Source organism: Amblyomma mixtum, chromosome 8 (assembly GCF_055824585.1).
Source record: "Amblyomma mixtum isolate Tamu chromosome 8, ASM5582458v1, whole genome shotgun sequence".
In the NCBI taxonomy this organism is placed as follows: domain Eukaryota; kingdom Metazoa; phylum Arthropoda; class Arachnida; order Ixodida; family Ixodidae; genus Amblyomma; species Amblyomma mixtum.
Genome location: NC_143019.1, coordinates 50,430,169 through 50,446,123, shown reverse-complemented (window position 1 = coordinate 50,446,123; position 15,955 = coordinate 50,430,169). Strand labels below are relative to the sequence as shown.

Genomic DNA, 15,955 nt, shown 5'->3' with positions numbered 1-15,955 from the left:
CCACCATTTTTACTCCCTTTTGGGTATATTTTTGTTTACAGTGTAGGGTCCCGTCCTTCCGCGCAACGGTTCAACATGTTCAGCCTCGAAATTGTAACAGTAGTCCAGCGCCCGTCTCTTTTCTTGTGTACGCGTCTTCTATGTCCGCTGCTACCCCCTTTTGTTACACTTTCAAGACGCACCAACTGGCCCAAGGGCTGCACCGCACGTTCAGCCTTGGGTCCTCCTCGTCAGTACCCCGACGCAAGCCTCCACTCGTAGTAAGAAGTGTTTTCTTTTTCCTGCCGACGCCGCCGTCCTTGTCTTCTTGGCGAAACGCGACTCCTCCACGTCGTCGAGGCCTTTCCAAGCTGTTTTTCTATCTAGTTTGTTCTTTCTTCCGGTAGACGTTGCAATCGCATTCCATCGGAGGAGGCTTTTTTTTCTTCTCCGCAACCGCACGTATATCGCGGTACGGAGGGTCGCTCGACCGTGTCTTTTGCGTCGAAAGCTTTCGCGCTCGCCTTTCCCGCGTAATCTGAACGGACGCATTCCACCTCTCGCGAAAGCGTCCAATATCGCGCTTCACCTCCCTCTTCCTCCTTAGGAAGTTGCAAGGTGACCCAGGCAGCTCCTTTTTCCTCTCGCAGCTGATACAGGTACCCTGGCCGAGCTCGCAGCAACAGCTACTATGGCCCGTACAGCGTGCATCCTGCTGCTGCTCCGAGCGGCCCTGCTGCCCCATTCCGGAGCCAGTGTGGACCCTTCTTTGGAGCTGGCCAAGGCGCGACTCCTGCAGGCCCTGGGGCTTGAATCGGCCCCTCACAGGGCCGCCGGCTCCAAGATGCCCGTGGTGCCCGACCACATGGCCAAGCTGTTCAACCGATGGCAGGACACCGAGGGGGCCTTCCTGACGACCGGAGGTGCCGCGGACACCGTGCGCAGCCACACGCCCTGGGACCGAGGCCCAGACCGCGAAGCCCAGACCGGAGGCGCCCGTTTCCGCTTCAACGTTACCGAGGACCCGGAGGAGAACCTGCTGGGCGCTGAACTGCGGCTCTTCCGACTGCCAGCCGACAGCGAGCGGTCCGAGTGCCCGGACGCCCCGACACCCGTGGAAGTGGTGCGCGTCTACGAGGTCCTGCGGCCGGCCACCAAGAAACTGGGCGAGGCGCACCTGCGGCTCCTGGACACGCGAGCGTTGTCCCGCAAGAAGGGCTGGCTGGCCCTAGACGTGATGCCGGCCGTACGCCGCTGGCTGGCCGGAGAGCCCAACCACGGGCTCTACGTTCAGGTCGTCGACGCCAGGACAGGCGTGTCCAACGCCAGTCGGGTGCTCCTGCGACGGGAGCGCCACAGCGAGCGCTACTGGGCTCCGCGGCGGCCCGTGCTGCTGACGTATTCGGCCGACGGCAAGGCGGCCCCCAAGCGAGTCCGGCGAGCCGCGCGACGCCGCAAGCAGCCGCAGGGCAAGCAGGGGCGCGACGCGTGTCGCCGGCACTCGCTGCGCATCGAGTTCAGCCACGTGGGGTGGAACGACTGGATCGTGGCGCCACCCAGCTACGAGGCGTACTACTGCCACGGCACGTGTCCGTTCCCGATGCCGGACCACCTGAACAGCACCAACCACGCGATCGTGCAGTCGCTGGTGAACTCGATGCGCGCCAGCAAGGTGCCCGGAGCGTGCTGCGTGCCCACTGACCTGTCGCCCGTGTCGCTGCTCTATGTGGACGCGTTCGAGCGAGTGGTGCTCAAGAACTATCAGGACATGGTGGTCGAGGGCTGTGGGTGCAGGTGATTGTTCCCGGTGCGCGCGTGTGACTCTGCCCTCTTTCAAACCACCCCCTCCTCGTGGCATTCGCAAACTGAATCTCAAAGAGCACACTTACGAACATGGTGCAACGTGATAGCTTCCAAATGCGTACCCCGTGAAAAGCACCTCGGAGGACTGAACAATGGAAACGTCGCTATGAGCTCCAAGACCCATGAAGAGTCGGCACGGGCCACAGAGACACGGAAACCTAGTCGACCTCATTGTTCCCAGTGTAGACAGTCTGGGGGACCAAGCAAATGTCGTTGCTACTTAAAAGTGTCTTCAGGGACCAGAAGCGAAAACAATCGTGTCGCACAAAAAGCCTGAAGTGTGAACGTGAGAGCCCAGTCGACGGCTGCAGTTCGCTTGTTTGCCTTAATGTCCCGATGACAGTATTCAGTGCAAACTTTACTGTATTACGACATATCTAGGTCTGCTGTGGTTGCTTGGTGCAGAAGAGTGACGCTTGCTAGGCTGATCTTCCTCACGCATGCCTTCTTTGTTATGCCACCCTAGTTGACAAGACAGTGCAGGAATTTTTATTGTGCCTCTGTCATTGAACCCTACAGCTGTAACCAGCTTTTGCTGAAGTAGTTGTAAACATGGGAGGCCTCGGTGACGTCATATACATGCCTTTTTTTGGCCAAACAACTTTTTCTTTTTTAAGGAACAACCTTTCCCGGAGCGCTAATGCACACCGACCATTAGTATGAATTTTAGAAGTGACGATAGTTGCCTGCTCAGCTGTGCCATGTCTTTGTTTTTATTTCTCTGTAGACAGCAAAGAACTGGTTGGTGGGTACCGCTGGAACTGGTGGGCTGTATTTTTGTCTTTTTTTTTACCATACACTGAAATGCATAGCTCATCGTGCTACTCAAGAATCTCAAGGACTATTATGTGACAGCACACACGTGTGTAAACCAGTATGAACACAATACGATTTGTATAGCTGTGCATATACGTGTCTTGTAAAAACTGTTTTTGAAATTGTGCTGAAAACTGGCTGAGATAAAAGAATAAAACAGACAGAAAAGAGTAAGTATACAACCAGTTGGTTATTTGAAATACAGCAATACTTTAATAAGGGGGTAATTACTCATTAGCATCCACTTGAGTGCTACAAAGGAAAACTATATAGTTTTTTTTTAATCGTATAGCCTTTCTTGGGTGTATGCTATTGTAAAAAGTGTTTTTGAAATTGTGCTGAAAACTGGTTGAGATAAAGGTAGAAAAGAAACAGAAAAGAGTAAGTATACAACCGGTTGGTAATTTGAAATGCAGCACTACTTTAATAAGGGAGTAATTACTCATTAGCATCCACTTGAGTGCTACAAAGGAAAACTATAAAACTATATAGTTTTTTTTTGTAATCGTATAGCCTTTCTTGGGTGTATGCTAAGGAGTAATTGCTCCCTTATTAACACCTTACTCCCCTAAAAACATTGAACTTGATGGATTTCAAGTGTGCCGGCAGAATGGTTCTGCCACCTGGCAACGACCTTGCGAATTATGCCAGCAGAGAAAATAAGACAGAAATTACAATGTATAGTCTCCCATGCTCGACAAAATCTGAGGCAGGTACGTCTTTAACATTGTCATGTGCGCAACTGCTTCAACGCTCACAGCATATGATATTGTAAGGAGCATGTCGCTATCTGTGCTGTTAAATAACTAGTATACCTTACCCTATTCCCAGGCCCATACAGATCAAGAACATACTTGCCTTAAAATTCCATGCTTTTCTCCATCTGCCTTTGGAGTGATGTATCAACAGTGCTATAGCTGTACCATGTCACCTCCCCAAACGAGAATCACGACCACACAGGGTGCATTCTAAATAGTGCCCAAAGCTGGACTGCCTGGTCATTGTTTGCATTGAACATACGGAAATGACACTCAGCTATTCATACTAAAAGGCAATCTCATTATAGTTGGATATAACTCAAGAACAAAGAGGTTCATTTCCCTCAAAAGAGGCCTTCCAGGCAATTGGCATTGACCAACTGTCATGACATCTCTACTGATCCATTCCACACAGGCATGGTATGGTATTAGCTGCGACGTCATGACGACAGGTCAACGTCGTGACGACAGGTCGACGTCATGACGACAGGTCGACGTCGTTGGCTGAAAAGCCTTCTTTGAGGGGCATATGCCACTTTGCTCTTAAAGGGAAACTGAATAGGTTTCAGAAATCAACGAGCTTGAGAGGGTCGAATGTTTGAAACTTGCAGGTAAAGCATGCAAAGTCTTTTTGGGCTAGCACTTGAAATAGTGAAGTAATCGCTGATTAAAATCCGGACGCCCTTCAAGCTTCTCCGCGGCGCACAGTGCCAAGTGGGGGGCGCATGATGACGTCATCGAAGGTATCGGTACATTTCCAACGCACAAAGGCCTGCTTTGAAGAAAAAAAAACCAACGCCACTGAAGGCGAACCCTGTCTAGAGTTGTTTCGCAGCGTCTAACTAGTCACGGCAGAGTGTGGCTGACGACAGTGGTAATTTGAAATCATACCTTCCGTGACGTCACGCGGAGTTTTCCTGCACTCCTCCGGTTCACTGAGAAGAAGCGCCAAATTCAATCGTCGATTACGTCACTATTTTAAATGCTAGCGCAAAAACACTTGGCATGCTTTACCTACAGCCTATATAGATTTGAATCTTTCAATATCGCGAAATTCTCAAAAAAGTGCTGCAGTTGCCCTTTAAGATGTATCTCACTAGACCAACCTAATAATAAGTTGTGCAGTGCGAACTTTGGTTTGAGAAAATCACAGTAAGCATTTTATTTTCAGGCTTGAACACCTGCGCTATGAGAAAACAGATATTTTTGTGATCCCCATGATCTGGAAACTTCTGTTGCCAAGTGTACATCACCCACCCACTGTTGGCAGGGCATGGCTATAGTGACGAGCAACGGACATCAATGTAATTGAAAGTCAGCTGACACAACGTACAAAAATAACATGTATTCTAAAAAAACGAGTCCTTCTAGTGCTCTGCCGTGGGCAGAGAGAGAGAGCCCCTAGTTTTCAAAACTGAGTGTGTGCGCAGCAAGGAAAGCCACTTTCTCCCGATTCAGCTCAGCATTTCCTGGAGGAATGCGGTGGAGGAGGTGCCTTTGGAGTCTTCCGGAACCACAGTCACTGGAGCCAGTGTTGGCAGAGACTCTGAAATTGGCTGCAGCAAAAGGTGCGGAGTTGGATCTGGCTTGGGGGCCGCTGCTTTGATGGCTGGCAGCCGCGACACTGTTCCCAAGGCCATGGCCTCCACAGGCAGGCGGACCTGTTGCTGGGGCTCGGATTCCTCTTGCAGGAACTTCACAAAAAGTGCCGAAAAGGACTGCGCAAGAAAAGCGCAAACATAAAAGTGAATTAGGCCATTCACATCACTACACTGGCTATAGAAAAGCACACTGTGGTAACATTGCCAGTTAGTTTAGGCACCCACGAATTATTGTAAATTACTTACACATACTTGTTAATTACATTCTTTCAAATGGGGTTAAACAAGTTGGAAGTTCAAGAGGTAAGCATTAACACGGCAGTACTCTTTCTAATGAGACATGCTCGCATGATGTCACCCTATCAAAGCTACAGTACTATCAGCGTCAAATAAAACGCGAACAAAACACTTGAAACGTGAGCACAAAACGTCAAGCATATTTGAGGCTGGAGGTGAAATACAGGCGTGGCCTATTAACATTTCAGAAGAGCAGTCTTTTCGGCTTCGATGGGAAAATCAACTGCTCTTGTATGTTGCCTCCCTAGTATAATATCTGCGAGTTGTGCTGTTCGCGTTTCAATTGGCTTGTTCGCATTTCATTTGACGCTGATAGTACATGCGAAGCACAGATGCACAATATTTGTTTAAATGCCAGTCCTCAAATTTGAGACTGCTGAGATGATCCATTCACTACTTAATGCATTTATCCAAACAAATGACAACCTGACAGTAGACTGAGAAAACAAAAATGGTTCAAAGTAGTACTTAATTACACTGTGAACATAAAATCCCGTTATCACCCAAAAAAGCCGCCTGGTGCACAGGTTTTCCAGATCCGTTTCAACTTGGGGAACACAGTGAACTGAGCCACAGTGAAATGCAAGGTACTGAAATAAAGCTAGACTGTGCACACGAGATAAATGCTAAGAAGAGAGACTGGCAATCAAGCTGTACCGGAGTGCACAGCTTGAAGTGCATTATGTTCTGCATGAAATATACACTTAAGGACTGCATTTGACACCACTGAAACTGGTTTTCGTCACACAATTTTTAATATTGTACAGTCAAACTGTGAGCTGACTAAAATGTAGCAAGCCACCATGTGACCAGAAACTTACAGGTGTGGACATTAATAAATATAGAGCATGCTATTCCGTTCTAGCTGCAACCATGCTTTCCCTATCGGACATAACCATTATTTGTCAGTGAGAAAGCACACTAGCTTTTACCATCACCTTGCACATAGCACTGCCATCAGTTTCAATTAGGCAACACATAAAAAATGTCAGAAGACAACAGCAAGCTCCATTTACTTTTGTCCACACCTGTACATGACAAATCTCCTTTGTTCAGAAAAAGTGCTCTCTTCCCTGTGTGATGTCTGCCATGTTTTTTCTAGCGAGAGATCAGAGCATAATAAAAGCACAGTGTGCCACCATGCCAGGAACCAAAAGTGCCATCTTTGAACACTGTAGTGAATGCAGTGCAGTATGCCAACAGGACCAAACTTTTCAGCTGGTATTCAGCAAGCATTTTGTGGCCCCCATTGTAATTATCCCTGCTTGCAATGCCTTGTGATCTGCCATGCTTTTTAGTATGGCACCTCACAATTTGTTTCCCTGCAAATCTTCTCGTGAATGGACGTGCCTCATGAAGGCAAATAAGGCATTGGCATGACAGTAATGGTAGTGGTTATAGTGACACTTGAATGTCTGCTCAGCTACAGGTAGATTAGCATAAGCAACTATTTCCTGACCTGGTGATGAAGTGGCCTGGCTATGGCACCAGTGCTGGAGGATTCACTTGATCCGATGGACTTCCGAAAGAAGCCAGAGATCCAGCCAATGTGGACCCTGCCATCTTGAGGACTCAGGCTGATACCAGCCTGCGAAAGAGCCATCGCGAAATCATCAAGACTGCCAGTGCAAGTCTGTATGTAAAGCGCAAGGCAGCACCATGATCAAAGTGACATTATGAAAGCAGTACTAGGGCTTTTCAGGAAAGGCGAGAGAATGCTTCTTCACAAGCTTTACACATCACTACTATGCTTCCGTGCAAGCAAGCAATATCCATATAATAGCCAGAAGTTTGAAAACAAACGAAATGATCCAAGTTAAACTACAGAACTGTGAAAGGCATAGATTTTGGCATCACAAATTAATGCATCTGAAAGTGCCATTCTGCAGGATGTGCACACACTGGCATACAGTTCGTGTAGCGTAGTAGTAGTAGGAAGGTCTGCTGTGTTTACACGTAACCACACAAGTGCTCCTAGCTTGTGTAAATGTCAAACAACACTCAGTTTTTCCTACCGCACTCCGTATTATTCTTGCCACGATAGTACAAGGCAACAAAGACCATCGTAACACAGATGCATTTCCAAAACAAATTTGTCGTTTTCTTTACCTACAATACCAAAATAGGGCAAGAAAATAATCAACTCTGTGAAAGGGCAGACCTGCAAATGCTTTTACTTCAAAAGATTGTATTGCGTGGCAGCGAGTATTACAATGCACTAGAGGCTAAGACTATTATGATCTTTTTTTTTTCTTTTTTGAAAAGTATCTAGCACATGTAAGGAATGTATCCTTATATCAGTATAAGGTATCACTCACTCAATTCTGTGGCCTTACCAACAGCACCAAAACACAGGATAATCTGCTGGTGCAAAAACCGAGCAAACTGATGTAACTTGCCTTGTCCATTTCTTCCCGGCTAAAGTCCAGCACACGCGCCAGCAGTCGAACCACTTCGGGACGTTGACCTTGCGGGCTGCTAAAGTAACCCAGCACTAAGCTCTTCATTATTTGCCTGCACACACAAAAAAAAAGGCACGACACATATGAAAATGCAACATTTCCTTAATCTTTCGCACCTGAAAACAGTGTAGCACCAAAAAGTTCTACTACGAAAAAAATGTCAGCACTGTTTGCTTTGGGGCGAGTTGTCTCATGGTACAACACCGAAAGGTAGACGAGATGAGCATTTACCTCTTGTCCCATCAGCCTTTTTATTCCATTTCCCCCGTGTTGTGCTCCGAAGTAATCCATGACAACAGCTTGGATGGTCGAGCACATGACTAAAGATGCTGATGATGAATTTTTATGCTGCAAGGGCAGCTTTGGACAAAGAGCGCCATTGCGCATGACTAATTGAGCTTCTTATCTTGACAATCATAAGCAATGATACGCAGAATACCTGCAGATTTCAGCACTCATTGCACCGTGCATGCTCCCCTCATAGTTTACGGAAGACAAAAAAAAGAAACAGACTACCTGCGAAGTCTCAGCTCATGTCGCGCATAAAAAAAATCGAGGTCTCTGTTTGTACCAGTTAGTGATTAAAAAGCACAGGTTCTCAAAAACATGCCTGCTGCAGGGCAGACAAACTGTGGTCAAGGGATGAGACATGCTTCATTTTAACAAAAAAATTCAGGGGGGGCACTGTGTTGACCTAAAGTGCGGTAAGGCGAAAGCCTTAAGTGTGGTGTTGCTGCCTGTGTCACTGATGTGTGTTGTTAAGATGTTAAGCTTCGCCTATAAGAGTGAAACGCGACAGTGTCTGGCAACACTGCCAGGGAGTCCATAGAACGCTATTGCCCATTTGGTTCTACGCCTCGCTCTCATTAGTAAACTGGTTTTTGAGGAACGGAAATGTATCTGTTTTGCATACCTCGGTGGACACCTGAACCTCACTGTAACAGGAAGGGAGGAAGATGGGAATGAATGAAGACACCCTATTCACTAGACTATTCACTAGACGTGCCTTTGTTCATTCCAAACCATGGAGCTGGCATGGCGGAGTGGTTAGCATGCTCCTCTCGCACTCCGGAGACTGGGGTTCGATTCCCGAACTCGACCAATTCCCTACTCGGTTTTATTTATTTATCTGGCCTGACTAGAAAGGTTAATTAAGCTAATTGGGTAATTAAGCAGTTAACTAAACTCATTCCCACTTACTCGGAGCATCACTATACAATCCCTTTAATTGGTTGCATGGTTAGTAGCCAAAGTACAATTGGTCCCGTTTGAAATTCGTGCACTGTGACGTCACGGCCGTTTCGACCAATTGAAAAGCGTGACATTTCTGTCGACAACTCCTGCTCACAACAATGAGGCATTAAAGGCTTCCGCCTTAATATGGAAAATGAAACAAATTCAATACACTACATGCATTACGGATCTAACAAAGAGACTTGGGACTGTTTTAATGGCACACACAAAATTCAGCATACACAGCAAAGCTTCGCTGATACGTTCCTGGTTCATGCAATTTCCCTGTTCAGGTGTTTAATATGACTGGCACTAAAAATGTCCCATAGAATGACGCTATTTTTCTCTCAACTAATATGTTCCCTGAAAACACAACTTCCCAGATACTGCGCTAAAAAAATTTCGACAAATTCTCATCATGCTATAACACGTTTAGCGACCAGCCGCACATAAACACAAGTGGGCCGAACCTGGACACAGGCAACATGGAGAACTGGAATGCCAAATACCCGCAATGGTGGCTTCTCTGCAGTGCCCAAGTGAAAAAGAGAAGCACCAGAAAAGAAAAACAACGATGCGCTGTGGCTTCTTCGCGGTGCCTATGAACAAGTGGTAAATCGTTTGGATAAATGCGATGATGGGCTTACGTAAGAGCGGGCCGGGACTGGTGAACGCAACGTGAGGTGCAAGAACACTGCGTCTGTCGGCCCATAGTGCATCGGTACGAAGGGGCGAAGCATCCAAAAATGACGAGCGAGAGAGAGCCTCCGGTGAACTTTCACAACTACCGTCAAAGGAATTGCTGCGCTATGAACTTCCTTCCGCGCAAAACAAGGACTGACTTCCACGAGCACTAGAAAAAGAGCTATTCAGACCCTGTGCCAAGAAATGCTAACCATCATTTTTATGAAATTGTCAATAAATGCCTTTGTACCTCATTCGACAGCTACATTTTTCAAAATTAGGCGGTTTAGATTGTATGTTTTCCCAGATAATACATTTTTTCCCACATTTTTTTTTTAAACGTATCAACGAGGTTCTACTTTATATCCCAAAAATATGAATATCTGACATCAGGCTATGTAAGCTGATCGAGAGTGCCAGCTACCAGCCTTGTTAAAGAGCTGAGGCGAACTAATCAGAAACGAAACACTCAGCAAGACATGCGCCTTTGAGTAGGAATACCTACTTGTCTACTTTTCCTTCCGTTGTGCTGCGGACGTGATACACCTCCTGTCGTATCCTTTCCACCTCAGCCTCCTTATCTGCAACTGCAAATGACAAAGACACTGTTGGCTCCACCCTACAGCTAGGGCACCATCTGCCATGTGGGAAAGCAGATCACATGGTTCCTAGTCACGTGTCATGCGACAACCACACGAAGCACTGGTGTTGCACGCAAGCTTTTAGCGAGCGGCGCAGGCGCACACGCAAGAGTCCGTGCACGGGAGAGGCGGAGAACGATGCAGCGTCTGGGGCGGGGGAGTGAATATCACACAGGTACTGGTGCCTACTTGTCAGACCAGTACCTGATGTAATACTCAGGCCCAGGCCCAGCCAGGGTTGCCAAGCTCCTCTTCGGGATGACGACAACGACGGGCACTTCCCAGGCAATGCCATGCTTCATGCTCTTGCGGCGGCAGCGACAAGCATGCGCCAGACAATGGCACTCATCGAGCACCAAAGACACATCAACTACAGCAGTTAGTGTGACAAGTCACAACGCTTCGAAGAGCTCTGGCATATTCTGTCATGCTATGGAACTTTATTTGAGACTTCAAAGCTGCCTCAGTGGAAAAAAACTTTGGGTGTCTAATAAGTAACCTGCTAGAAACAAAACAGGTGAATGTAACAAGATAGTTAAACATAGAAAAGTTAGAGTGCGCATAAGGTAGGTGCAGTTGCCGTTTCACTAACTTATTAACTACCAGCACGAGACACTAACAGACTTAATTTACTGCATGTTTCTGCAGAACTGATTTTATTAATGTCAACTCAATTAAAAGGAAGCTACTTCAAAGAGCAAAAATTGCAATCGGCATCCTACCTCCAAACTCAAAATCCTTGCTACATAACATCACTGCAGTGTAGAACTTACATTCTTCAACATTTCATTTAATGTTTTGAACCGTATTTACAAGACAGCCTTACCATACGTGGTATTCATAACGTCAATTTACTTGCTCATTAGTCTTAGCATTTCCAAGCTGCTCTTGGGAATGAGTCAAACTGCTTCATACATGCATCAGTGACAAACATAACAGTCAACACAAAATGCACACAGCACACAAAAGTACAGTCAAGTTTCACGATCAAACACAAAACATGCAAAACTCATGCAACTAGCTAAACTGACAAACCAAGCATCCTGAGGTCATGCATTCCAAAGTGAACAGTGTGGGATCCACCTCACCCAAACCAACAGGCACTGTCTACAGAATCAAGGTTCAAGCCTTCAAAGGTCAGAGTGCAAGACATCTCAACCCGTGGCACGAACTGCAGACCAGGCGACCCAGGAGACGAGAGGAACAAAACCACCAGACTAGTGCCAACAACAGTGAAGGTCCCGAAGTTGAGGAGACAGGCTGGAGAGACAGCAACACTACGGTGAACAGTGAGGGGGAAAAAAAAAGAAACCGAAACGTGAAGAAGACGTGCGGTGTTGTGCGAGTGTGCGCCATGCATGGGTGGGCCTCCCCGAGACAGCATCTCATCTGGTTCCCCGGGCGTCCCTCATCTCCCCAGAGATACCAAATGAGATTAGGCCTCGGCAAGGCGCCGGTGCAGAAGGCGTCTCTCCCCGGGCAGTCGCCGTGCAAAGACCTCCGTCGCCAACTCATCACCAGCACTCCCCACAGGGTGCCTGGGCTGGGGGTGGGGGGTTGGGGGTGTGCCAGGGGGGTGCTGAATCCGTGCTTGAGCCATCAGTGCAAAAGGAACAACGAGAAGTGGAAGGGGAAAAAAAAAAAAGGAGAGAGAGACAAAGAAATGCATGCCAAGACAAAGCAAGCGGACTCACTCTGCTGCTTCAGTGCCGCTATCATTTCTTCTCGTCGATCCAGCTGTTGGCTCAGCCGCTCAGCAGCTTCGAGGGCATCTCTGCTTCCTTCTAGTTGCTCCTACACATTGACCAATGGTGAATGCCTCCATGATTCACAGTGCCAATGCAGGGACAGCATATGTCAACAATCAAGCAAGTCTCCCAAACAAGTCTTGAAACAGAAAACATACACTCATAACTAGAATGCCGGGCTGTAACATAGAATGTCAAATACCCCTGGGTTATGCCGCTGAAAAGGTTACCATAAGGCTTGCGTTATGCAAAATTGAAGCTGCAATTCATCTACCTTCCTTCTCAGTTTCAGAGTTCCTTGCGTGCAAAACAGTACTGCTTGCCTGCTATCAAGTCTAGTGCACTTGGCATTTCGTGGGGTATGTTATTTTCCAGCTCCGAGTGGCATGCATCCTTGCAAATGCCAAATCTCTACAGCTTTTCTCTGCATTGCCAGGAAGCAGATGAAAGCACAAATCTGCAAAGGCCTCTGTGCTCCTAAAACCAGCAACGCCACTTCTCCAAAAAGATTTGCGTGGGAACACACCTGTTTTTGAGTGACCAGAGCTACAAGCTGCTGAGACTTCTCCCTCTCCATGGACAGCTGAGACTCGTATGAAGAGCGGAGCAGCTGAATCTCCCTGTCCTTTTCTGCATACACCAAGAGGCAAGGCAGTGTCGATTAGCCCAGGGGTAGATCAAGATATAGGTAACATATTCAAGAAAACTTTGCGCAGAATAACACAAGACGGAGGGGAGAAACACGTACACACACACGAGCGCAAACTTGCAACTGTATTTTTCGGAAACTATACATCGCCTTAAAAAGCAGAAAGGGCGCCAGCGTATGATAGCAAAGTTTTCTTGAATATGTCGCTACACCAACTGGCTCAACATTCTGCTCTACAAAATATAGGTAACACACAGTTCCCACGATGAACTTATTACAAATGCAGCACACTCCAAGTAAAATATGCATGCCGGGGTGATATACAGGTGGTAAATAAGAGAAGCCACTGAATAAGAATATATCAAACATGCCCTGAGGTTTTCACATTCAGCTGCACTAAACAGACTATACAAGCCATGTGCAAAACAATTTTAGGCCAAAATAAGTGAAAGGTCATTTTTCCACATATTTTTTTTTTTTTTTGGTATTCTAGTGCAGTTTTGAAAAACTGCTGCACCTAAATGATGCTGGGCTTAAAAAATCAGAGAACACTCCCGAAATGCCACTTCAGAGGGAACACACAAAGAATAAGAAACTGAGACAAGGGAACTGCCCAAACTGTTAAGACTACACACATTCTGTCTTGAATGGAGAAAGAATGACTGACGTCACGTAAGTGACGTGGCTTATCGAGACCTGACAAGATTCTTCTGTCACAGAAGCAGATATGTCTGAGACCCGAACACATCACACACAGTCGTCATGCTTGGGACAAATATGATAGAAATGTGCAAGCACATCAGGCAGGGTGAACAAGAACAGGAACACTGTCACCTGTCTGGAGTGTGTTGTGTTTAATGGCACATAGGCAGCTGAGGCCATCATGCGCCAAACACCAGGTGTAGAAAAGGTGTCTGCAGATCTTTATAAAAATGTGAAAAGTGATCGGTGGTGTAAGTGGCCTGAAACGTGGTTTTACTACCCAGTGATGGCAAAGGAAAAACGTTTTGCAAATGGCCACTAGTAGAAAGCTTTAGAGAATGTCGGGTAACCTCTGCAAGCACCCTTGCCCGCACAAGGATGTCGGGGCTCCCAACCAATCGAATATAGACCTCAGCCTTCTTCTCGGAAATGAGAAATTGGCTAAGGTGTGGTTAAAAAAAGTATTTTTGTTCTTACAAATTACTATATATTACCACATCTACAATTTGTTTAAAGCCCCTGCTCTCATTAAAAACTTAAAAACATGTGAAAAGTCAACAAAAGCACCTTCACGTCAGAGCTATAGGAGGTATTCACATGACGTCATCCGCAAGGGGCGCTAGCGGCCGGCGCGGCATTCGCCAAGTTGGTGGTCGCGCGCGCGGCCGCCGCAGCCAGTCGCAGCGTTTGAATAGCTGGTGATGGGTGAAATGTGAGCGTATTTCGCGTCTCGCCGCAAGTAATTTCTGTCCGACCCGTGCCGCCGCGTGACTGAGTGAATATTCCGTGAACTGTGCGAAGCAGAAAAGAGCGGGCACGCTCAGAAGGTTCTACTTTGTGAAAAGGTCGACCCCCGGTAGGAATGCGGAGGCACCGGCATGGTGTGCGACGTATACAAGACTGCTGCCGCGTGTTGAATTCACCGGTATCGAGGCCCACCTTGTGCACGGCTTAAGTTTGCTGGCAGGCCAAGGAATTAAAGGATATAAACCTATGAGAGGGTGCAATTACTTGACAAGCGGGTGAGTCCAAGAGCCGTGCTGTGGGTGCCGACGTCCACGGTGCCGACGGCGAAGTGCCGACGGCCGAAGTGCCGTTTTTGAAGAGGTGAGTAATTCCAAGGGTCTGTTCACTTAGCTGTAGCTTAACTTGTCATCTCTACCTGCTGAAAGTGACGTGTTACAACTGAATCTAGCGGAATGGCTGCACACTGCGTTGCTGCGAAAACGGTCTTGTGCATACGAAGCAGCGCTACGTAGCTACAATCAAAACTGCAAAACATTCTCGCTGTGTCTGCCATTCGTGCTGCGAGCGCATGGCAGTATTTGTTTGGCCGTTCTGTGGGGTAAATAAGGCAGCTATGACGCTTTGCCTTTCTGCTGAAAGACCGTACGTCTGAGAAGCGTCAGCAGTTCGCGGACTACAGCTAGGCGCTTGAATTATCAATTTCTGCGGTGGCAGTTCTGGAATTTCAGTAATTAATCGTGCTGTTTATCCACGATGTGCCCTGCATGACTAGCTGACAATTATCAACTGATATTAAAAGCTGCAAGTCGTGTACGTTCTTGCGTGCAGCGCAGCCAGCCAGTTTTGCTGCCGAGTTGAGGCAGCTCGGTTATATCACGGCGCAGATGAATTCTGCTGCAAACTTCATGCACAATACGCGCTCCACAAAGATTAGTGGTCGCTGACGTATTCAACAACGTACAAATATGTTACGGATCACTAACAGTTCAGGCCGGGTACCTCACGGCGCACCGTGACACTGCGCGAGCTGGCCTGAAACGACCGCAAACATGGCGCGCCTGCCGCGACGACGCTCGCGCCGTCTGGTAGCGCGGCCTCAGTGAATACCTCCTATACAAGTGCTTTTTCCTTAGCGTTTTGAGTTTTCTGAGAAAAATTAAACATGGTTAACGGTTAGCTCTTCTTCGCATAATTCACATTTGGGCTTGTCTTGTTGTGTCAGTAGAAAATTATGTGTGAGGTGTGTGTGTCCTATACGAAGATGGCAGATAATCACTTCTTCGAAAGGTTACCTGTCTGGAAGTGGTCCAGGACCGACTGTAGGTTGGCAAGTGAAGCCTTGCTGTGGCGCAGCTCTTCGGCAAGGGCCGACTGTTGTGACTGGGCCAAGGCCAACTGCTGTGCCAGGCTGCCAACTTGCTGGTTCGCCTGCTCCCTGAAAAACACACCAAGGAAAGTACAGAATTCAGCTGTGCACTCGGCCTTTCCCGAACACAAATGTGTAACTCGTAACAAAGAGCCTGGGCGAACAGAGAAACTTGTTCACAGCGGAGCTCTAGACCTACCTGAAAAGGCTTATTTAACAAATTTCTTTGACAGGCAACAACACCACGAAGGAGCACATATGGTACAACCTACGCTCCTACAGGTCTGTTCTCCAGTAAAATGTTATACGATACCATGACACCGTAACAAAAAATTCTTGGCCTATCAGCAACTCTTGAACTAAGGCTAGCTTAGACAAACCCGAAACCGCACAGGAGACAATTTGAAGG

At 47.3% G+C, this 15,955-nt stretch overlaps 2 protein-coding genes across 3 annotated transcripts in view; one reads left to right on the top strand and one right to left on the bottom strand.

The window, feature by feature from the left end:
* dpp (decapentaplegic morphogen) overlaps positions 1-2,832 on the top strand; it is a 30,410-nt gene extending 27,578 nt beyond the window's left edge. For both annotated transcript variants that reach the window (XM_089557281.1, XM_089557282.1), the window contains exon 2: positions 630-2,832. In XM_089557281.1, coding sequence (XP_089413407.1) covers positions 671-1,777 — 1,107 coding nt within the window. In that variant the 5' untranslated portion in view covers positions 630-670 and the 3' untranslated portion in view covers positions 1,778-2,832. The remainder of the gene's footprint in view (positions 1-629) is intronic.
* Positions 2,833-4,746: 1,914 nt separating this feature from the next.
* Positions 4,747-15,955, bottom strand: part of LOC149332371 (uncharacterized) — a 73,148-nt gene continuing 61,939 nt past the window's right edge. Inside the window, exons 11-17 of the mRNA XM_089557280.1 lie at positions 15,473-15,615; positions 12,609-12,712; positions 12,029-12,128; positions 10,199-10,280; positions 7,714-7,828; positions 6,774-6,902; positions 4,747-5,134 (exon numbers count right to left, since the gene is read on the bottom strand). Coding sequence (XP_089413406.1) covers positions 4,871-5,134; positions 6,774-6,902; positions 7,714-7,828; positions 10,199-10,280; positions 12,029-12,128; positions 12,609-12,712; positions 15,473-15,615 — 937 coding nt within the window. The 3' untranslated portion in view covers positions 4,747-4,870. The remainder of the gene's footprint in view (positions 5,135-6,773; positions 6,903-7,713; positions 7,829-10,198; positions 10,281-12,028; positions 12,129-12,608; positions 12,713-15,472; positions 15,616-15,955) is intronic.